Source organism: Netta rufina, assembly GCF_964035555.1.
Source record: "Netta rufina genome assembly, chromosome: 2".
In the NCBI taxonomy this organism is placed as follows: domain Eukaryota; kingdom Metazoa; phylum Chordata; class Aves; order Anseriformes; family Anatidae; genus Netta; species Netta rufina.
Window position 1 is genome coordinate 72,495,715 of NC_140124.1, and position 25,495 is coordinate 72,521,209.

Here is a 25,495-nt window from a genome sequence, read left to right on the forward strand (position 1 = left end):
TTTTAATTATTATTATCCATGCTAAGTACTTATCCTTACAAGTATCCTATAGTCTGAATTCCACAGGTCCTTATGTTTTGCATAAGGGAGAAGTATTTAATTCTGTGCAGTGGTTTCATAATCACTACTTATCACTTTCTTTGACACTCCTCTTTGGAGTTATGAAATGCAGAACATGAAGCAACTCCCATTGATGCCAGTGGACTTAGATACCATTAACACTCATAGGTAAAACTAATGAAAACTGATACTATTTCAATAATGAATATTAATTTCAAGACGTTTGCTTTGATTTGTAATACTTATAAAGCATACTTTATAAGTAATGCATGGCAAGATGTAAATACTAGATAACATTACATAGGGAGAAAATTGTGATTTCAGAAGACCTCAGATTTCTAGGATTGTAAAGACAAAAAAAAATAAAAAGGTAAATGATCTCATATATCTGCTGTTAGATGCCCTTGAAAAGATCACTTAGTTCTTCTAATTCTCTGATTATATTTTCAATAATATGATAATTTTACTGTCTCTGAATTATTTGGCATTTATGTGAACTGATTATGTTGATATATGTTTATGTTGGTAACATCTTTCCATGTCAAAATACCACCACTCGGATACTGTTAAGGTAATGGCAAGCCATCTAGATACAGATATTATAAAGAGACAGTAGCTCTCTCTTCAGACCGAGGACTAAATTCAAACTGAATGAAAAAGGAACAAAAGGAGATAATGTGTCCCATTCTAAGGATGAAGGTCTATCAGCTCACGAGTGGTAATCATTCAACTGTCAGCAAGGTCTGCAGACATCACACAGCTGAAATACTACTTAGGCACTAAGCAAAAGTCTCTGTAGTGTTAATTCACACTAGGTCATGAATAGCAGGATAAGGTGGTTCTCAAAACGTGAGATCCCTGTTACCTTACCAATTGCTTGCTCAGCTGCCTGCGTAAATGAGGTCAGGGCAGGAGCAGTGACCTGTCAGCCAAGCAGTGCTCTGAGCTGCACTGATGGTGCAGGAGATCAAAGAGAGTTTTCTCAGTTCAGAGAGAGTTTTCACAGTGGAACTACCTTTTTCTTTTTTTCTTTCCCCAGAAACAGCAGGTTGCATTGACACTTTACTCCAAGGAGACAAAAGTCCCACTCCTCAGTGCAGTATAGCACTCCTCATCTGATCAACCTCTCCCCTCAAATCCTTCAGACTGTCTTATATCCGTAGATGTTTCAAATATTGCCATCATGCCTCTTGTCCATTGTTTTTCCCTTCTTTACCATGTACTCTCCTACACATCCTAGCCTGTAACAACCATCTGTTTCTACGCTCCACAAACCATTCCTAAAAGAAGCCCACCTCCAACTGCAATCACACTGAATGCGCTGATATACTGTGATGCAAAGGACATGTAAAGATTTAAACATAATCCTCTGTTGTTTTAAATTTTTGCTGAATGAGATGGTGAATTCTGGAAGCATGACAGTGTGCAGAACTGTGCAGTGAATGGAGGGTTATAGAAAGGTATATCATGAATGAAGTGCATGTTTGCAGTAATATAGATATTCATATATATATAACAATATATGCACTTATCAATCCTGTATGATTAAGTGCCTTGAAATTTTTCACAGTTTTTTTTGTTTGTTTGTTTGTTTGTTTTTTAAATTAAGTTTGCCAGCATGGAAGTCTCATTAAATTAAATCAAACTTAAGGAGGTCTCTGCCTTGGTTATATTTGTTTCAGCCTTTACTAAAAACATCCACAGGCTCCATAGACAGGAAACAAAGGCATTTCTAGTTTAAACAACCTGTCCCGTCACAATATCCATATTTAATTCTTTGAAGGCAGATGTCCACTTATTTACATGTAATCTTGATCAAGTTGAGAAAGACAGCTTATAAACACAAATATTAGAAAACTAAGCTCCCGTTTTACCTCATCTTTTGAACAGAGAATTAAGGCAATGTTCACAATTCTCCATATATTTCCAATATAAAGGCTAAAGCTTCTGGCAGTCAGCTTAAAGCATGTGATACGGCTGTGATAACAGCTTTGCAGAAAGTCACCAAGGACACAGACATTCCGTAAATAGGAGTTTGCATACTATTTATTTTCTCCCTGGAAGTGGTACTTTCAGTATCATGTTGTTATTCAAGAAATTAGCCTTTGAAAGGAATACTTGTTCACAACATTTTCAAAAATGCTCAAGGACAAGTGAAGCCATATGAAAGCAGATTTCAATTTATAATAAAAATGCAGAAGACAGTTTCATAGCCCAAAGTACACTGTGATTAGCACATGTAGTTGCAGACTAATTCTATCTGTCTTACTGTTATGAATATGTTTTACAGTAGTAATGCTATGACTAACTCTCCTCATGATATTTTACTGTTTACATACACCTCGTGCTATCTTTTGTGAATTCAGTATTTTTCTTCTCATTTAAAATAATTATTTGTCAAGTTTCATTTCGTCTTAAAAGATGACCTTGTGAAAAAGCCTGTGCAATAGAAACAAAACACTGCTTGACAACAAAAGAATGCATTTCTTTCTAGCAAAATATGGATTTTCCATACCTACACCTGATCAGCACCAAGCATGACTTATGGTAAATGAATAGCTCTGTGTCCCTCCGGCCAAAAAAAAAAAAAAAAGAAAAGAAAAAATCAGCTAGCTTTGTTTTCAGTTCTCATATATATCCAGTAATCAACAGAAGATTTTTGCCAAAGTAGTCTCGTCACAAAAGTGTTCTCACCTCTACTCTGTACAGCCACCTCCAATAAATAATTATACTGACATTTTTGTTAATATTACCCATCTGCCAATAGTCAGAAATGGAAAACTTCACCTGTTTCACTGTTAAAAAAAAATAAATAAATAAATCAACCTTTTATTGCAATAATCTGTAAAGGTATGTTATACTACACCTTCCACCTCCTACCAACCTGAAGTGCTCCTTTTACTTTTTCACTTTTTTAGACAATAAAAAAATTATGATTCATGGTAGAGAAGCAAAATATTTTTATAGCTGTGCTCCCCTGCCTAATGCAAAAGAGGAGAAAAGAGGTTTTATTTCAAAACTTTATCTGACTTGATCGTTAAAGGAAGTGCTAGCCAGATATACTGTACACTTTGCTATAGTTACATTGTCACACTCAATAATACTACCTAGTTACTAACATAGAAAGAGAGAGAGAGAGAGAAAATAAATGAGATGATGCAAAAGAGTTCAGATTAAAGGAGACAGAGTAGATGAAAGTCGCTCAGGGACGGTTTAGTAATAGTTGGTTCCATCATGGGTAATAGGTATGGAATGGATGATCTCTTAAGGTTTCTTCCTGACCTATGAAACTGTGGTCTTTTGAAAAAACATTCTAGCTATTTCATGTATAAATCATCTTCTCCTAATCTGTGATCTTCCTTTGATTAAGGACAGGTAAACTAGTTCAATTTCATGAATAAATCAGACTCTAACATTCAAGCTAAGCATTTTTTAAGTGTTGGAAAAAGGTTTCTATTATTTTTCAATGAACCATTATTTCATTGTATGTCAACAACATTTAATTTATTTTACGGTCAGGAGCACTGAAATTCTACCACAATATATTTTTCTTGAGCCAAACAAAATCTGCAAAAACCACAAGCATCTTGTAAGAAAAGTTGTTCTTGCTCAAATTTCTTAAGACGCACAAGGTTTTTCAATTTAATGGGTTTATCCATTTTCTTATGTTTCTTAAAGCAACTATTTATATTTATTAAACCACAAAATAATATACTTACATACAAAAATAATGTGCGATCATACCAGTAATGCTTTGTTAGTATTCAAAGCATTTATCATGTGTTAAATATACTTCTTTCTTACTAATATATAAACATAACACCGCAATATTCTGCTGTATTATGCACAAATTCTACGCGCCACACAAGCTCATCAAAAATAATTTATTCACTTTTGAAAATAACAACAGAGGTTCTAATTGAAGTGAGATTGAAAATAGAGGAACACTGAAAGAAAATAACATGTTTTGAACTTACAAGGGTATGTACATATTTGTTACATGTTCCCCCTTCTCTCTCGTCTACTATGTCAACAAAGAGGCGAGACCTCCCCAAATGCTTGTAGATCCTCCCTTGCAGAGTGGTTCCATCTTTCCTCACTTTACCCTCCTCTCACAGTCTTCATGCTTCCAGTTCTAGCTGTCAACTCCATCTCACCAAGATCCCTTGCACATGCTTGCACCTTGTCCTTTCTCCATGTTTTGGCTAACTTGACTCACCACTACTCCATCCTTGTTCATGCTTGCTGTCCTGAGCTATGACAGACTGCTTGCACTATTTATCACAGGAGACTGAGACCTGACCATAACCTGGAGCAAGCACAAAAATCACTGCTGCAAGAGAAGGGAGTACCCTGTACACCTACGGTGCTCTCTGCTGTTCCACTACTCAGCTCTGGATGATGTCTCTCCACACCTTCCACCCTGCCTTCAGATTACTATCCAATTCCTCATCCAATGGCCCTACTGACCTCCTTTTTAAAAAAGACTGACAGTTTAACTTTAACTTGATTAGCATTTGTGAAAGGAAAACACGCACGCACAAAACATAAGGGAGTAGCCCTAATGTAAAGATATTTTCACAAAAAGTAGTTCTATAGAAAACTATTCAGGTCTAATGTAAAAAAAAAAAAAATCATGTGAGTATCTGGTCTATAAAAATATTCATGACACCTCTAACCAAACAGAAAATAAAATGGAAGAGTAAAGTACACAGAAGTTATGACATTGGTCTTCCTGATGTATATACACTAACTAGATCAAACAGGAAAAGAAACGCTCTTCTATTATACACGTTTTATTTTCCAATCATACAGTTTGATTTTCAGTTGAACTAAAAATTATTTCTTCTCTCTCATCTGCAGGTTCTTACATATGTACAAACAGATGTCTCTGGCTCAGTTTCCCTCCTTGTCAGCAAACTAAATTCACTATTAGAGGCCATAAATCAAAACACTCAAAACTCAATTAAGCAACAAACATGATTAATTAATTAATCAGTCTATTAATTATTCAAATTGTATTTCTTGTACTTGTCACACATGAATAATTCAGCCACATGGCTTCTCAATGTGTCCTTTGATAGGCATCATGCTTTGGAGAAGAACTGTCCCTTTACACTCCGAAACTCCAAGTGGATAGACGATGCAGATTCTTTTTACATTATTTTATCCAGGTCTTGTCACTTCCACATAATAAAAATCTTTCAAATAAAAGACAAGTATAAATTTAGCTTCTGCTTGTCAGCTGAATAGTAATAAAATCCATAAAAAATCACTGCAATGCTTAGAAACCTTTCTGAGGTTAGTCAGGGTCTGCAAAATTCCCTGAAAGTAGATACACTGATTATGATGAAGCCCAAGCTTATGCAATTCGTTTCATTTTTCAAAGCATCTAAAATTTCAGATGTGCAACTATTTTGATTTAAATTGAAAGGCAATAAGAAAAATCATCTAGACAAATCTTAGTGATCTGCAGATACAGGAAGGAACTTCAAAGGAATTACAAAAGGTGTTCTGCATAGCCATCAAATACAAATCTTCCATTTTATTCTCATTTCAGTTTCATAATGCAGACGCATCTCATATAACTAATGTAAAAGCACAGAATATTTACCCATATACCTATATATGTCAGTATATTGCAAGAGGAATAGAACTGAAAAAGCTGACCCAAATAATCTTTCAACACGACTTTCAACAAATAATGAAATACCCTGAGGGATGACGAAACAAGTTCACTATAACGTTATGCCTGAACTCTGGTTCCTCTGTAATTCATACAAATGCCAGATGAATAGTAGACATTTGGGTACATTCTCAACACTTGCACTTTCTGCTCCACACATGACATTTTTTCAATGACTAACAGACAAGAAAGCAAATTCTTCATGTGTCATCTCATAACCACACATGCTTCCTAAAATGTATTACTAGACAAAGCTGATTCGTGATCTCCCTACCCACAGGAAGAGGTTCATAAACAAAGCTTATTACCAGTTTCTGTTAGAAATTCTTCAGAAGGTGCATCAAATAAATAGCCTTTAGGACACAGATCTCAAGATACAATTGTGTTGTATACAATTCTTCTTGATTCTCTACAGATGTGGCAAGATCTCCAAACATAATTTAGAAAACAAATCTAATGATTGGCCATTTACATTAGCTGAGAAGCCAGTCTGTGAAATTAGATTATCATCTTGTTTGCATGGTTTGCTGAAGTTGTTCAGAAACTTAGTGTAACCACATAAAACTCATTAATATGTTAATAAGCTATTAGATGTTATTAATTACCATAGGATACACTATTCCTACTATCTCGTTGGCTGCAGATCTCCAACACTTCAATGTTTATGTTCTGCTGAAGCAAGACAGTAGAGATACATATTTATTTCTGCACAATATCTGCACATAGAAGAAGAAAAGGAAATGGGAGGGACAGAGCCCTCTTACACAGCATGACTACCTGTTAATTATGGGCTTCAGTGGAGTGATGCACATTTTGGTGTTTGGTGTTAACACTGCTTGTTAATTCCTTTGTATTGTGGTCATGGATTATGCCTTCAGCCCTTTTCAAGTAGATACTGGTAACAAGTGTTTCTGTCTGACTTAAAAAGCATTTGTGTGTTGTGGTGCCAAGAGCGAGGAACACTGACTGCCAAGGCACATGTATGCATGGGGGTTGTGTTTTACACAGACCAAGCATTCTGGAAAGATGTAATTCCTCTAAATCAAAATTAAGGAGTAAGCTTTTTTTTTTTTTTTTTTTTTTTTTTTTTTCCCTTAATAAATCGTGGGGTAGGAAGAATAGGCTTCATCAACTTGAGAGCTCAGTTTACTTCCCCATGCTTCAGTTGCACTCTTCATAAAACTAAGTTTCAGAAGCATGAAAGTCAATTAACTATATATCTCAAGAGTCTTAGGATCCTGTACCATAGGCAATAAAAACTTAAATCATTCAGTTTTTTTTTTCAATCTTGCTTCATATAAGCAGTTCGTGTAGCTGTAATATGCTTGTGTTATATGTAGTTTTGAAACGTACCAGATCTTCCTGTTAACTCTCTCTCTTATTTACTATACTCTTTCAGAGCATGCAAAGTTTGAAGAAAGGTGCATCGAACAGCTTTTGTTCACCTTGCATACACTATTCCGTGCACACATAAATAAATCTTCACATGCATACACTATTCTGTGCACACATAAATAAATCTTGTCATATATGCCAACCGTCACATGGAATATGAAGATTAGATTATTTTTAACTACCAAAGGTCCTAGAGCAAGATGATCTTTCAGAATCTCAGGCACCACAACACAATCCAGATTATAAATAAAAAATATAGTCATGAATTTCTGGAAATTAGGAACAGCAATCCTATAGTAATTTCAACAAGTGAAGGGAATCCAGATGAATAATAATTAAGAGGAGAAAGAATTTCTAGAAAATCTCAACACACTTAAACAGTTTGTCTCCGCTTCTTCATTGTCACTGCTGATGGGGCAGAGATGCAAGTATTGGAAAAAAACAGTAACAACTCACTGACTGGAAACAACCCAGCAGAAGGGAACACCATGAGAAAGGAGGAGCATTTCATATAAAGACTACAAGGAAAAACACAATGGCTGACAAATTGGAACACTGATGCTCTCCCTTCTGTAAACTGACACACTGAGAAGATTCCTTTTCTGCATTTACTTGGTTTTCCAGAGACTTAAACATTGCAGGTAATCTTTTCTTGGAGGAAAGGTATTGTCATTTAACATGTTTTCAGTTTAATAAACCATTATTGCACCTACAGATATACTTATGGCATTATATTGATGAGAACAATTACTGGATAGCACTGAGTTTTAAATTTTATTTTATGTTTTGTTTTTTTTTTTTTTTTTCCCTGAAAGAATATTGATTTTAGAGATCAGAAATAGTTCTAGCAATTCTGAAGAAACCTTAAGTTACAAAAGTGTCAATTGAGACAGAAAACTTGTACATTCTCTCTAGGGTAGCTGTGCGTTTTGACACTTCTATATCACACTTCCATCTAGGGATTTTTTCATTATTATCTGCTACAAAAGGCTGTCAGAAAAAAAAAAAAATATATATATATATAATATATATAAAAAATAATAATCATACTCCCATACAAAATAAAATAAAAACAAATTAATGCTAATATCATACAGACTAGAACACTTCTGAGACATCTGCTGAATGACTGTTTACTGTGTGAGTGGTCAGTATAAGCCTTGTGGACTACTTAAGTTCTGCTGAAATAGAAGCTTCAGAAATAAGTATTACTATTTATATTACCCCAGGAACTCATAGGTCCCACTTTCTGGGACACTGTATATAATGCATTGTAAGATCAGGTCTCTTCCTAGCTATACCCAAGTAGATCAATGAAAAAGTATCCATAGAACAGTTGTTGTGTATTGTGCATTATTACTAACTAATATATCTCTTCAGGAAAGAACCAGGAACATTGCTCTAACTTTCTGACTTGAAGTCAGGTATATCCATATGTGCTGCCTAGTTAGGAGATATTAATTCTTTCTGCTACTATGAACCACTGTAGTATCAACATCCATGGTGAAGTCAGAGAAGACACTGTATTTCGAGGGATACAGAAGGCTCCCTCTAATGAAAACTGTTGCTCTCCGCTATGTATACACACACCATGGCAAAAATGATACATGCCAGGTGAAAGACAGCATTACCCAAGGTGAAGGTTTATAGCGAGATTAGTAAGAAAGTGGCTACAAATGAGATCAGTTACAGAATTTTCACATCTTTTAATTAAGGTATGGAGGAGGAAGGGAATTCTGTGTCTCACTGTAGGCATTGGGGTTCCTACACAGAGGCTTCTCAGTGGGATACAAATTTCCAAAAGTACCAAATATCTACCTTATGAAGTTAAAACTAAAAAGGAATAAATTGAAAACAAACAAACAAGCAAAGGAAAGGAATAGACTGATTTTAGAGTTAATCTGCAAATTTGTAAGAAAGAAGAGAAGTGTGTTTGTTGATGTTCTTGAACCTTCCGGCTGCCAGCTATGAAGCAAGTCTTAGATTTTGAGGATGATGGCTTTTCAAAACCTCCATGATTTAAATTCCTGAGCAGTGCAATAAATTGGAGCCACTGAGTATCCCCTAGTCACTTGCAAGATGAAAAATAGATATACTTTTTTTTGTTGTTTTGTTTTAACACAAACCATAGTTAATGCTGTAAATAATTGATACTACTACATATGTATGTTTCAGTTTTTACCTGGAATTCACACCTCGATTTCATGTAATCCTTATGATTACTGTTTTAAATAAAAACAGACTGAGTCACTGTAAATTGTCAGTTTCCTTTAAGTATGAAAACTATCTATAATGAACAGATTCCTTGTGCTCATAAAGAAACATGTCTCAATGATTTCAGACAATAAAGAGGAAAAATTGAGAAACTACATCCTCCATATAAAATGGAAAACAGGATTTGCTCATGCTATTACAGACATGTAGAGGAACAGTTATCTAAGAAGGGAGGATGGACTGGAAATGCCAAGTTCTTCAGTAATAGCCTATGACACAAACAAGCTTGAAATAATATTTAATAAGACAACAAATGCTTGTGATGGGCATAAGTGATTTTTGTCAATGTTTATTTGATCTAAAGCTCAGCTAGCTATATTTATGGACATGCAGCTCTGACTTTTTGAATTAATGGATTTTCTGTCAAATTGTGGCTTCCACTTAATCTCTATGTGCTTTTTACCTGCTTTTACCTCAATTCATTATTGAGAGACTAATTAGGAACATTAATACAATTTCACTATTTCATTCATAAGATTAAGCATTAAGCATCAAAGAATCCTATACTAAGCAGTTTTACCAATTTCACACATAAAGAACTGCATCACTGTTTTCTTTATTTGTGGTCTGTCATGTGCCTTTTTTTTTTTTTTTTTTTTTTGATGACTCTACTGCTTGTAAGAGTGAAACAAAGGATAGCAAAAAAGCATTCCTGATTCACATTCCTCACACTGTTAATAACTGTCTAGGCCACTATCAAACCCACTTTATTTCATCTCTTTTCAGTCAGAAGAGCTCTCCTTTATTCACCTGTTTCCAAAAAAAGTGAAACAATCTCTTCCGATAAAATAAAATAAAAATAAAATATCATCCTGTATTCAGAAAGAGAAGAGCTGTAAATAATCCCAGAATATGAATGAAGTTGTTAACCGAAAATGTGAAAATCTGGAGTTGCCTTAATAGGTGACAGTTTGACAGTTCAAAAGTTTTCATAGTACTCCTCATATAGAAAGTGTTCTATATATTTGATCAGTCTTGTAGTACTCAAAAATGTGTGTTTTTGTAAGACTGGGGGAAAGAAGAAGAAAAATGAGAAGTACACTTTGTGTTTGAGCTGCAGGTATACTGTGCATTTATAAAGATATTTGCTGATGCTATTTTTTTCCCTTCCTAGTAATTCCTGATATTAATTTTGCTCATTGGACTGTTTCTAAGCATTGACCTGATGGAGATTTTTCTTAGAACTAATATAATATTACAATGTTGTTACTTAGTAGTTACTGTCAACTCAGTTAAATTGTTGCTGCTCCCGTGTCCTATTCTAAATTTATCTGTATTGAATTTCATTCAGACTTAGAAGATCCTTCTGCTGCAGTTCTCTACAACTGGTTTTTCCAATTTTCCAATTTTCTCTTCTCAGTAGCTTTGTATAATTATTGAAATTTTTCACCTGACTAATCACTCCTTTTTTTTTTTTTTTCCAAAAGAGTTTTTAATGTTAAATGGCATATTTATATGTTTTTCCCCACATTATGTGGTTTTCCCCACAAGTTTTTTGTTTTGTTTTGTTTGTTTTTGTTTGCTTGTTTTTCTCAGATATTGAAATAGCTTTAGATGTTAATTTATATACTAAGATTATTGGTTTTGGTATTTCTTCTTAGTTTCATCAGGCACACATGATTAATTACTGTTCATTTGTTGATTTGCTCCATAGCCTTTTGCACTGGTGCCTCAGTTTGATACTCTTCCTTTAATACATTCTTCATAAACTGACTGTGTTGTACTCCCCAAGCTTCCCCATGGTTAAGAGATTTTTTATGAAGTCTCTTAGCTTTTTTTTATTTTATTTTGTATTTGCAACAGCCTGACTTTGCTCTCTTTACACCTTTTGTACCCCAGCTGTCTTTTGGCACCACAGTCTCTGGCAAGCTTTCTTATCCTGATATTTCTAAAGACAAATGTGGGTTTTGTTTGTTTTGTTTTGTTTTAACTGCAAGCTTTTCCTCAGACTTTCTTTGAGTTCTGTGATTTACAATTAATGAAGTTTTTTTTAATCCTTTATGTTTCTCTCGTTTGGAAACAACCACACTTTTTAAAAGACTGCCTGTATTTGCCTTCCCTACCGTGCCATTTCTTTATTCCAACTTCCTTTAGCCCTTTACGTCTTTCTGGCAGGTGCTGTGCATTTTTTTTAAGCATTACATAAGACCTAGTCTAGCCTAGAAATCTCTTATGGAGATTTCACAACTAGCTCATTTATGAGGCAGTCTTTCTTATGGCTAAAGCCTTCTGATACTGGAGTTAAGCCTCAATGTAAAATTTATCTTGTTTTCCAGGAAAGAAGTGAAGTCCTCCATTACTGCTGCATTTCTCCTGCCGCTAGAAGCCAAAACACATAATTAGAACTTTGATATTCTTGTCAGCAGCATAGTAAGAATGTTCTTGGAGTTTTAACATCACATCTGAATTGTCCATAGAGATGATTTTTCATTTGCTGACATGGTTAGGTTGCTGTGATTTGACTCAAAGCTTTCAACAAGGGTGTGCTTCTGTGACATTTTACCAGGTCTAAAATTATACCCCTTTAGAAAACTACTGAATTTTATGATTACATTAGTTGTCATTGATAAAAAGCGATGTCTTTCAATATTAAATGATAAAAGTAGCAATATAAACACATTAAAGAAAAAAAAAAAAGCACATAAGTAGACCAAAACACTACTTGTTGATGCTTAACTCTAAGCATTTCTATTTGTTTTTTAAGCATATACAGAAATTATGTATTAAATGGGCTTTCTCATTTAATAACTGGAGTAAAACAAGAGTCTTGTTTGTGGATAGTGTTGGCTGATTACCAACACATTGTCACAAGAATGGCTCAAGTAGGTCTTTGGACTAATATGAAAAAAGTATCTTCAGTAGAACTTCAGTAGTACGTTTCCTATATGGGACATTGAAAAGCTGCATTATTTATAGTGATACCTTAAGTATTATGTATGCGAATTCACTGAATGATAATAAAACCAACCAAACAAATACACTTTGACAACAGTTCAGGCTTACACATATATGAAAACATTACAGACAAGGGCATACCAATACCCCATGGCACATATTAATTACACATAAAAACAAGTAAATCACAAGTGTAAATTCAGATGACTGGGACTTCTGTTTGTTTGTAACCTAATGGAAAATTTCGAACTGATGTAAGAGGAAAAAGAAAGATTTGATACAAATGTACACCATTTTGGGCAGCACATTACTACTCAAGTGGCAGTCTTACAACAAGCTCATCTGGTCAATTTACTCCCCAAGTCCATTAAAAATACTTTTCACCAGAGAGACATTTTTGTATCCGTTCTATTTGCCATCTTGAACAGCTGACTTTTAAAAAATCTTATCGACATTCTGGAGGGAATCGACTCTTCAGCAAATGGACCCAAGATCATAGGAATGCAAAGACAACTTTAAAGGCATACCGTTCTAGCTCCAATTTATCTCTGCTCAGGTTTCTGGCTCTAAGTAGTTGAACAAAATCTGAATATTACCTCATCACTTTCTTTCCAGACAAAGATGTTATTGTTCTTTTTACTGTTATTAAAAAATAAAAATAAAAAGTTGCAGATGATAAGCTTGTGGGAAGAACTACTAAAATTAGAAGTAATTGCTTGTCAAGAACCACCAAGAGCTAATCTTTGGAAGGAAAAAAAAAACAAAAAAAAAAAAAAGGAAAAGTACTTTAATGTTTACAGACTGGCAATTTCCACTACAATTATGAAACACCCTATGTATTTTAAAAAAGAAATGTTTACAGAGATATTTCATTTGGAAATTCATGACTGTGATTTCAGTTTCACAGACTGTGAATGTTATATGATTAGAAACAAAAGGGAAGCTCAAACCTTAGATATCCTCCTTTACTTCTTATTGTCTGACAAATTTGCATTTTCTTCAAAAAATATGTATGTGGTCTAGACCAAAAAAAAAAAAAAATTAAGCATTTTACATAATTTTGATACATCAGCTGAAGGAAGATGTGGGCAAAGTATCTCATAAATTGAAGAAGTAACTGTTGTGAATGGAATACATTCGAAATCAACCATTGCCTTCAGTCATATGCAATACATGACACAAATAAACCTTTTTAATCTCCACTATGAGTTCAAGAACACTAAAGGCTCAGACACACTTTTTTTTTTTTTTTTTTTTAAACCCAGCCATTTTGAGAGGAACTACCAATAAATCGGTGGACCTGAAATCCCTATTCTTTTACAGCCATCTTAAGTGTGGGAAAAAGTAGGATATCTTCCTGATAAATAACATTCTGTATGGCTTCTGAATGACTTCTTACTTCTAAATAAAAAGTGAAAAAATACAAAATTTTCATGATGTTCTTTCTATTTCTTTCACTAACTATGATTGCCTTCCTACATTTTTTTTATTATTTGTAGTTTTACGCAAAATAAATAGGATTATTTAATCTAGAGTTCCAATCATTACACAGAAGCATTTCTGGCACTGACCAAAGTAAAAGTCCAGCTAACATTTCATTTTATGAATACATCTTGAATAAGCTGATAAATTAGGAAAGTCATGCAGCAGCATCTTCAACAAGACAAGGCATCTGTGAGAAAAGTTAAAGAAACTGAACGTGAATAAATACCTCTCTAAAATAAGGTTGAGAAGGTACTTGAGAAGTAACTGAGTTGTTTTTTCATATTTGAGTTTACCAGTATACCATCAGCTTCATCGCCTATTGATTTAAGATTAGCTGGTAAATACCCTTAAAAATGAAGTTACCAAAATCAAGATGAATATAAAATAATGTGAAATTGTCTTTATTTCCTCATTGCCATATCTCATGGATGCAACACTTTTTTTTTTCTTTTAATATTGAAACTATCTATTTGAGATTTTACATAATTTTGGTATAATGCTTACTTCTGGTATAATACTTATGAGGAGCAGCTGAGGGAGCTGGGATTGTTCAGTCTGGAGAACAGGAAGCTCAGGGGTGACCTTATCGCACTCTACAGGTACCTTAAAGGAGGCTGTAATGATGTGGGGGTTGGTCTGTTCTCCCACATGCCTGGTGACAGGACAAGGGGGAATGGGCTAAAGTTGCGCCAGCAGAAGTTTAGGTTGGATATTAGGAAGAACTGAACTAACAACTAAAAACTGAAAAGGTTGTTAGGTATTGGAATAGACCGCCCAAGGCTTTTGCAGTACTGGGTGATACCAGTGAAATATGACAGAAGGTTAGTGGTCACAGGGATCATAATTACCCAAAACAAATGTGAAAAAATAAAATAGCTAAAGGAGAAAAAAATATTTATCTTTAGCATCTACCCTTGCTGTAAATGGTCTGAGCAAGGGGAACTCAGCACATAAATAAACACTGGAAAATGTACAAATGAAACCAAATGATAGCAGGGAAAGCTTTCACTTAAGTTCTTAAATTCACTAAGTGACCACACTACATACCTACTACGATTTTGTGCGTTCATGGTCCTTTCAGCTTTCAGACATTTTACATTTATTTTTTAATACAAACAAGTACTAGTACATTTTACATAGTCCATGGTGAAAATTATCCTAAATTTTGTACAGAAGCACAACTTTAAACACCTCTCTAGTATTCACTTCAGATGCAAACTCAGTCACTTCATCTTCCAGCCCCTGAAGGAACTCATCTTCCTTTGACTGCATACGACATTATTACCTCATTTTAAAACTAAAAGGTGTTTGTCAAAAATCACTCATATATACAGCAGCTGCAATGGACTAATTGTTTTAAAAGGTGAAATTAAACTCATACAATTCATAACCTACATACTTCTATGATTTTTTGACATGCACAAAGTTCGTGTGTTCAACAATATTAAGATTGTCCAGATTGCAGGTATTTCTTAGTTTTATGACACTTCAAGTGTCATAAATTTAAAGAAATTTATTTTGTCATAAATTTAAAGAAAGCACATGGCAATCTCTGGAACTGCTTCGACTGTTATAGAATGTCAATAAAGAAATTAGCATAGTTGAGACTTTGTATCACAAACCAGTATTACTGGAGATACTGATTTTTCAGGTCTGTGTAAAATGACCATTCCAACCTTTCAGATTCTCTCAATCCTTTCCAGTGATTTAATTAACATAAAACTATAGACATTTAAAATCTAAACATCATACGCCTCACTACCACTAAACTAGATGATTTTAATTTTGCCTGTGACATTGGTTTTCTTATTGTCTTCACTGACCTTTTAGTAAAAAAAAGGTCTTAGTTACAAAAATGTAGAAAAGAAATTTTCTAACATATATAGAAATACCCACCCTAAAAAACAACAGGCAACCCCGGTAATGTCCAGCTTCTACCCTAGTTTTAAAAGCTATACCATTAAATGAACCAAAAATTTAAACTGCTTAACCAGGAACAAGTCTGGTTTTCCCTGCAAAAAACTACTGCTAAATTCTTTAATTTATCCAAGAAAACATAACAACTTATTTTCAACTCACAAGTTAAATAATTTAAACTATCACACAAAATAACAAATATAAATTTTGATAAGCTAAAAACTATTGAATGGTTTTTACCACTAACTCGATATCCTGTTCTACCCTTGCTCTTTTCCTCTCTAACTTGGGCAATTCTCTAATAATGCATCTGCCCCTTTAGAAAGTGATGAGAACCCTAGCGCACTCTTAACTCATACTCCAAGAAGAGTTGTCCTGGAATGAAACACCTTCAATTATTTCCTGAGTTTTCACTTTTGCTTCCCAGAAAACCTATTCTTTTAATGAAGTAAATATATATATATAAATAAATAATGAAGAAAAAGATCCACAAAGATCCAAAAAGATCCAAAAAAGATCCAAAAAGACTTGCTTGGGAGTAATGTGAATGCTAATTCATTTAGAATTTTCAGAAGGAAGTTAATGTCACACCTCTACATGGATTGAGCTAACTACATTTCCACTTTCAGAATGGAATTTCAGTTCATCAAAAAACTTCTACTGACATACCATTGTGTCAATCTACAACTCAAAAACTATCACCATTTTATTGAATTCAAAAGCTCATCAGAAATTTGGCAAAAGAATCTAATTGTATAGAAAACAAAGCATAAAAAACATTAGATATTGAATTTGTACTACGAACTAACTTTTCTTAGACTGCAGCAATCTTTAGTCTCTACAGTTATGAAGAAAAGTGGACTGACTCTACATATCAAATAACTCTAGCCATCTGTTTTAGGCAAATAGAAATACTGTTCAAAAACAGTACTTTAAAAAAAAAAAAAACCACAACACTAATGCAGGATTTAGTCATCTAAAGAGTGGTCCATGAGGACCTTTATGCATATGTAAAGGTCCTTTGGACCTTTATGTGTGCATGAAGACATATATGTATGTCAAAACTTTGACATACTAGATCCGGTGTTCCTGTTTTGACATAAAAGACCAAGTTTCTTCTAGGTGCAATTCCACATCAACTTAAATGAAGTTAAACAAAGTAAACACTTTATCTCATGTCTTTGGTCTGAGAATGAACTTCAGTGTGTTCATGCCTTTTTTTATTTTTTATTTTTTGTGTGTGTGTGTGTGTGTGTGTGTCTGTCAAGTCAAAATGCCCTTGTCAGGCTGTGTATAGCCATTTTCTGTCACAGGACTGCAATGCAAGCGCTATGCTTCAGGAAACCACAGATATGGCTGAACTCCCTGGAAGAAAGTCATATTGATCAGGCTGATGAAAGCACTCTCTTCTCTTGAGTCTGATTTTCCCCCAGATAACCCTTGAATGTTTGGAGATTCCAATGTAAAACTAACAAAACGAAAGTAAATGTCCACAGCATTCTATGACAGGTAGAATTTGAGTAATGTCCTCTCAAAAACAAAGTAAATAATACTTGGTAAATAAAGGTAGGGTTACTGTCAGCATGTAAGCAATACAGGGTGCCACCTGTCATCAGACTTCAAGAAAGTGCACATGTCCATTTTTGTTTAAAAAGCTTTGGGGTAGCAAAGCTTGAATAAGCTTTTTACAAAAAATAGAAAATGAGGTGGCTAACATGATATAGGACCATATAATGTTGTGTAATACTGACCTCAGATTAGATGATAGCAGTAAAATGGAGAGGGGACATATCCTCTGTTTCTTGTTAAGCCTGCTCCCTGAGCAAGTGGGAGACAGAGATGAGAAGAAATAAATTGACATTGTCCTATATAACTAGTATCAGCTTCCCATCAACTTAAATGGCACCAAATCAAGATGTTATTTAGCAATAGTAACTGCAACAAGAACAAGGACCTGATTAATCAGAGAGCAGAAAGCCATAATGATAAAAATGGATGCAAAGTATTGTTAAATCTGAGGTTAGTGACCTACACACAATGGAGAAACTGTAACAAGGAATATATATATATATATATATATATATGTAGGTCTCTCTCCCTCTCTCTCTATATATATGTAGGTATATATTATATATATGTCAATTAAAAATACTATCAAAAATACATAACTCTACTTTTCCAGTGCAGATATGTATAATCTCAGTCTTTCACAGATGAGTTGCGAGGTCTTTTGGAAGAAGACAGAGACATCTCTTAGCCTTAAATTTAATTTTAAAAAATTAAAATTTTGCTCAGATATTAACTATATTAATTCAATGCTGATCTTCCCCATTTCTAAGACTCCTAGAAAAATAAAAAAATAGCACGAATAAAATCTCTTTCATACAAAACACATGAAATATGTGATTTCAAAGTTTGCTGAGCCTAAACTCCACTCCTTTTCATTATACTTGCTTTATTACATAGGTAAATTCTAGTGTAAAAATTTTAAGAAGCTACCAAGTCCATAAAAACAACAACAAAAATAGAAAAATCTGCATTGTTATGTTTATTAGTGGAACTAGCAACTTAAACAGTAGAAAATGAGATGCACGTTATTCTAGATGCTGCTTATCCCTCTCATTTTACAAAGGTATGAAGATGGCTAAAAAAACAAGTGAAAGATCTTTAGACTATACCATCTACTATTTACTTTTCATTTTCTTAAACTTAAAAGAAAAACACTTTTATTAGAATAATTTTGGAATGGTTTGCTAATGTTTAAAGTGCTGAAACGTCTCATATGTTTTATTTTATGTAAACCTCTAACGCTATGTAAAGGCATTTTAATTATGAAGTTCAACTTTTGTTTCCTCTTTAGCAGTTACTCTGAAGTATATATTTTTCTCTTCCTGTCATTAAAATTGAGATGTGAAATTGTCTTGATATGATCAGAGAAGATTAGATTCAATCTCCTGTTTTAGAAGTAATTTCTTGCAATGACACATCATCATATTATGTTGAAAAGGAATTTTGAATTACAAGTTTGTTATGCTGTATTTCTGTTTTCAAGAGTAAAATAACAAATTAACAAGCCATTAACTTGAAAATGCAGTACCCGAGATTTCTTTCCTTATCTAACATTTAGTACATTGATTTCATGACTTTTTAACAGCTGTTATATTCCTCTTCCCTTTCCTATATTCACACTCATTTTCAGCTGTTTCTTAATTCCTTAAATCCCCTATCAACACAAATCTGAAAGTGTTTTTGTATTACTGGTAGAAATCTAAGAACTGAGTAACAAGTCACTACATCTGCCCACCAAATCTGGGAAGAACAATTATTGAAAAACTATACACAACTGAATACCTGAAAAGCCATTCTTACTTGCCCTACAGGGGACATTTGAAGTGGATTAAGAGGTATATATTTGATATTGCAGAGATCCAGAGGGTCCATGGAGAAATCACGAGTCAATCTTGTTCATTATATTCCTTTGCTATTCCCTCTAATAGCATGACTCACTCAGACTCAAACCAATATTGATCTTCCTTCTTCCACTGCACATTTACTTCTCTCCCCAAAGTAAAAAACATAGTGAATGTGTAGTTATGACCTGCTTCCAGTGCAATTCACTTTTAAGAAATATCACAGGGACTAGACTTACAATTCTGGAGACAACGAGACTAAAAATGAAAAAGAATGTCTCCTGTCTCCTAAATTTTTTTATTTTTTATTTTTATTTTTATTTTTTTGCTTTTTGCTTTCCAAATCCTGACATATGTATTGTCTAACCTGGAAACATGCAGGAAAATGGAAGGGAAATGTAACCTGTACCAGCCATGGCAAATGAGAAATGTTGAAGCTTGCAGCACTACAGTACAAACTATTCTAGGTTTCCTCAGGAGAGTCTTCATTTCCCTGAGCTGCTGCAGAGAACAGAAGGGCAGTACCTGACTGCACATCACCTCATGGTGCACTTACTAGCCCTACCTCTTTCAGTACTTAGTTATGTTTTCATTAGCATAGTTTTCCTCTAGGAGATGCAAAAGACACATTTTCTCTTGTGGCTGAAAACTCAGTTCTGAGGATTCAACTGCTTGCTTGAGACCAGGGTGTTTCACCCTGCTTAATCAACTTTCATCAGTTTCTCCAGTGCGCACACACACACACACAGATGAGTATTTGTCTGAATACAGTTACACACTACAATGATATTCAGGAAGTTTTCAAGAACACCTCCTCAGATAATTCATAATTTTTGAAAAAGAAGTCACTACGGTCTTAAGTTCTATAAAAAATACTCTTTTCAATACCAACCTGTTTCTGGAGTTCTTTTTTCAGGGAAACATACCATGAAACACTGAAGACTGACTCCAAGTTCAACAACAGAGAACAAGTTAAATAACCCCAGTACCCCAGAAAATACTCTAACTACAAAAGGGTTGTTTCTTATTTTTACCACAACCTCATTTTTCCAAGATCTGTGCTTTGCCATGTTCCTACAAATTACTAATACAGATTAATTTTACACAGATTTCCAGTCTCCAAATGGAAATTTTTAACAGAAGAAGTTAATGACTGAAGAACAGAGATATGTTTGATATTAAAATATAATGATGTCCTAACTCTTGCTCTGTAACAGATGATGGAAGTAAATTAATCCATCCTCCTGACAGTCATTTCATGATAAGAATGAGAAACCTTACCATTTTCATTGCAGGCCTATCCTATTCTTGTCCTCGGTGTGCATTTCCATGACAATGACTGTAATCATTATAACAGCATTGTACATAATGACTCTGCTTTCTGTGATGTTACTCCCAAATTGGGTGTGAAAAATGTGAAAAGACAGATATCAAATGGCAAAACTCTCACCAGTGAAGCAGAGTAGCCTACAAAATTAATAATTGACAGAATTGATAGGGTGCTGCTGCTGAACAGAAGCCTGGAATTAAAGGGCAATGCTCACATCCCCTTCTTTCATAATCTGAGGGGATTTGCATGAAAACCTCTTGACAAATTAGTCAGGTCAAATGAGGCCTTGTGAGGTGTGTATAATTAAATGTAACATCAATAAAACACCGATTTTTCAAAATGAAAAGCAACTCATGCACAATGACGATTACTGAAATTTTGTTAATTGTTAATATTATGTCAGTCTCACCCAGTCACTCCTTTTTTCTGAATTAAAAATAAATGCATGAGCAAAATGATAGAACTGTGCTGTAAATCAGAACCATCACAACATCATTTACCAAATGTAAAACAGAGTCCTCTTCTAAATCCTACAAAGCTTCTGGAAAGATGAACTTACAAGTGTTGCGAAGTGCTCAGAGTAGAAAATGATGAACCTCACAGGGAATTTTTACAGGAAACGGGGGAATATTGGTACGTACAGAGGAAGAAGTATCCTCTGACAAAGCACGTAGTCACATTCTGACCACAAAGGATCAAAAGAAAACCTATTCATTGATCTCCATAAATGTAGCATTAATATAGAGGTCTGAGGATGAAAGAAAATATGTAACATTCTCATGGGAACATAAATTTGAAGAGGCCATCCTTTTGCACACTGTCTCTAGTCTTAAATGCAATCATGATTGCAACTGCTTTCATAAAGATAAGCATGATTTACTTTGAAAGCTACTTAGAATCATATTTGCCTTTTTTAAGGTATGACAGCAAAGCCTATAATTGATCTGATGACCAGATCTTCCTCTTCCTCTGTCAGTTACACCTGACAAATCAATAGTGCATAACAAAGATTCATGATATTATTCCGTATGAGCCTTATCACACAGTGGTCCCAAGGTTTACTCTGCATCTCCATTTAACAGTCTTCATGGCATCTATCTCTTTCCAGATAACGTTTTGATTCTCCTACATAGCTCTGTATCAGTAACAGGTTTATAGAATATTTATTTTATTCCAAAATCATACATGAAAATACATGAAAATATTAATCAGTCTAATATAAGTCTAGAGTAATATGCCCTCATCACCTCACCTATTTTAAAAGCTCGTCTATCAGTGCAAACCATTATCTCTATTTATAAAGGTCCCTCCCCAGCCTAAATTTTCTATACAAATCCTATCAATTTTCAGCACGCCAAGTACTTGGTATTTTACTAAGATTGGCCTAACAAAACAGTTGTGTGTTTTTTTGTTTGTTTTTTTTTTTTTCTTTTGTTAACAGTATCTTAAACAAAAATCCTCCAGTTGCTATTTTTAGTTCAAATGATATTGTTCGTATTTGAAAGCCCTTGCTACCAGGCATCTGTGATTTCAGGAGCTACTAGTTTCCTTGGATATTTTGCACATTCTAAAAAATGATTTTCAAGATTCCCATCTTGCATGCAAACTGAAGGCAAAATGAATAAATTCCTTTTCCATGCCTTATCCCTATTAATCATATTTCTTCACCCCTCTTATTCAACCTCTTTATCCAATTTCATTGATGATAATAAGAAATTTTATGCTGAAAGACAGCATGCAGGGGGAGAAAAGCTTCATCTGTTGTATGACTTGCAGTAAACCTATACGTACACTTTCTGTTATTTTAATGCAAATTTAAAACACAAATTATGTAGATAACATTACACATGATAAACTAGAATTCAGTTGGCCAGCCTACAACTGCATCAGGATGAATCTTACACCTGACACTCGCTTACTCACTATGTAATTCAACATATAAATGCAGGGTTTGTTGGTCCTACAGACTCCTGATGAATTGTAACAAGTAGTATATACCTCCTGCCTCTCATTATAGGAAAGGCACAGAGAGATCTCCTTTTGGAAGAGCACTTTTCCACCCTGCCCTTTATGTGGAATGAATACATTGTTGAACGTAGACTGTATTTATTATATTTCCTGAAGTAGAACTGAATCTTACTCTAAAATAGCCTGGAAAAGCCTTTCGGGCTTACATACTTAAGCATTATGTATTTGAGTTTCTACAGAATCTGATATGAGCACCAGCTGTGTTCACTCCATGTTCAGTTGAACTCAGAAGAAATGCTGTTATCATACTTCAACAACTTCATCCTGTTTCCTTTTATTAATATTTCTGCTTATAGTAAACAGAGAATGTATACATAGGGAACAGGCAAGCTCACTGTGCATATATAAAGCAATCTGAGTGATGTTAACCTTAAAAAGAAGGTGACGTATAAGGAGATACTTGGTTTTCCTCTATCTGTGCCACATTTCAGCATTTCAGGGAATGGAAAAATAAAAACAAAAAGGCAATAACCTTACCTTTCCTACATACTGAGGATCTGGTCCCATGTGTTCTTCTAAAACAAAGAACTGATTCCATACCCATCCACGCTTGGGACGATGATGCACTTCCGTTTCACCTTCTATGTGTTTGGTTTGATTTCTAGTCACCTTGATGGAGCCATGGTGAGCAGCTCCATAACACCTCTGCACAAAACAGAGACAAAACAGGACTGGGCAGATACAAGATGTACTTGTAATTCTCATTGTAGGATAAGGTTCCTGGTCAAAGTTTTCTTTCTCTTGTCTTTTTCAGCTGTAATCCTTTAATAAGTTCCCGAGATGGAAGGTGAAGCCTCGTTCAGAAATACAGTCCAAAATGGGTTTTTCTGCTTGTTCATGATTTAGCTGCCCATTGGGGTAAGCTCAAACTATATTTACATTATGAAAAGCTGACTGGAAAAATTGGTATTTCTTCTGAGGTCTTCACAATAGAGCTCCACAGCCGACCATTTTCTATCTAATAGGGAAAGAAAAGAAAGCCACTTACTCATCACTAAAACCAGCAATTTTCAGCTTTTTGACCTTAGAATATATTCACAGCTGTACTAGCCAGTCTCTCAAAGACTCCCATTGTAACTAAAATTTCTTTTCATCCTTTTCTGTAAAAACGTTTTCTGATTGTTTTTATTAAAATAGTAAAAATTGGATGATCCATGATGGTTCTATTGGCTCTTAACTGCAAATCATTGATCTGGTTTGGCAATAAAATGAAATCACTGCCACAGTGTCATTAGACATATATCAATTGCTAGTTCATTTTAGATGAGTTCTTGATCTTACTTATACTGCACAGAGATCCAGCATGGTGAAAAATACCAAGGCTATGACGGCTTTCAAAAGTGTCCAAAATGGGCTCTGAGGATTCTGAGTCAGTATGAGAGCATACTAGCAGGGACAAAATGTGCATTTTCACCCCCCTGTTCTTTACTTAAACTCCAACAAATATCATACTAGAATTTCTCAAAGTTATTCTATATAGACAGAAAATTCAGATACTGATTTTTAGATTTATAAAAACATCTACGTTCCCAGTGACAATATTTTCTCAACTTCAAAAGGAAAATATGACCTTTTTATGCTACAACAGTAACATATGAAAATGTACATGGAAGTTGACGTAGCACAAAGTATTTTTTTAACCTCAGAGAAATAGTTATCCTGAACAAATGCTTTGATCACATATATAAATATATCAAGTATCGGTCAATTAGGAGACTCTAAACATACAAATAAATATAAAAAAAAATAGAATTGCCTTCTAACATTGATTTTGTTTAGGTACCATAAAGCCATTACAAATTAGTGAACAGAAACACAATAAATTCATGAACAGAAACACGAAGAATCATGAAAGTTTCTCATCAGAATAACAGAAGAGTATTTCAAGAGTGTGTTGTACATCAGAAATACCCATTAAGGACATACTTTCTACTGCTGTTATCCGGTTTAGGACAGTGTGTTATGCTGAAGTAAAGGAATACCACCAGTCTCCTATGTCCAGGGAGGAATTTAAAAAGAAACTCTGTATGGTATTTTCCACTGAAGAATGGATTTTTTTTTTTTTTAGCATTACGTTTTACCCTGCTTTCTATTTCTATATCAAAGCAATCTCCCCTCAAACTCTACAAAACCACTGATCTCTTAGAAGTCTCACATCCAATCTCTGAACAGATTCATATAACCCAATGCATTATTACCTTCTTTAAGTACAAAAGCAATAGGAATTTTTTAGAGCTAAATGTTCTATGAAGTCATACCAGGGAGAGAAACCAGACATTCTGAGCCATATTTGTTTCTAACCATATCTTCTTCCTTGGTTTCCTTGCTCTTCTGCGTTCTTTCCTTATTCTTGCTAGAAACCATTTTGAAACCGCTAGAAACAGTTTTGCCTTGAGGCATACAATTGCCTCCTAAAAATTCCTATATTTACAGATAAGTTACTTAAATAGATAAGTCATTGTTATATTTCAGAGGTGCATTAAAAATAAGCAGTACCTTACAAAATGGTAAGGCTGCAATTTTATCCATTCAAGTATTATTTTTCTTCCCTACGTTTCCATCTTGGGAATTGTCTAGGAGCAGTTCATAAGACTATAAGTAGTGCATAATAAGTTAAAAAATTGTATATAAGGTGAATTGAGATTCCTAAGAATGGCACATTTAAAATTTATTTGAAATCATTACTACTGAACTTTCCTTTATAAAAATTGTGGGGATGGTGGTGTTGGAAAACTCATATCTTATAAAAGAGTAAATATAAACAAAAGCATTAGATATCCACAAATCAAGATTTACTATACAGAACTTGGTTTCTCACCTCTCTCAGAAGTCATCCACAGAGCAAATTCAAAAATACCATAATGGATTCTGTAAACCATGTTATTTACACAGCCTGGCTCATATATTAATTACAACAAATAGCAGAAATACAAAGGGCTTCCTCATCTCAAAAGTGTCTGCTCTTCTTAGGATTAATATAAAGTAGAAGAAATTGAATTTACATTGTGCCACAAC

At 34.2% G+C, this 25,495-nt stretch overlaps 1 protein-coding gene across 2 annotated transcripts in view; it reads right to left on the reverse strand.

Moving 5' to 3' along the window:
* Positions 1–23,185, reverse strand: part of CDH18 (cadherin 18) — a gene marked incomplete at both ends in the record, with an annotated part of 199,368 nt that extends 176,183 nt beyond the window's left edge. For both annotated transcript variants that reach the window (XM_084281808.1, XM_084281807.1), the window contains one exon: positions 22,958–23,185. In XM_084281808.1, the coding sequence (XP_084137934.1) occupies positions 22,958–23,185 (228 nt within the window). The remainder of the gene's footprint in view (positions 1–22,957) is intronic.
* Between the last annotated feature and the right edge of the window lie 2,310 nt (positions 23,186–25,495).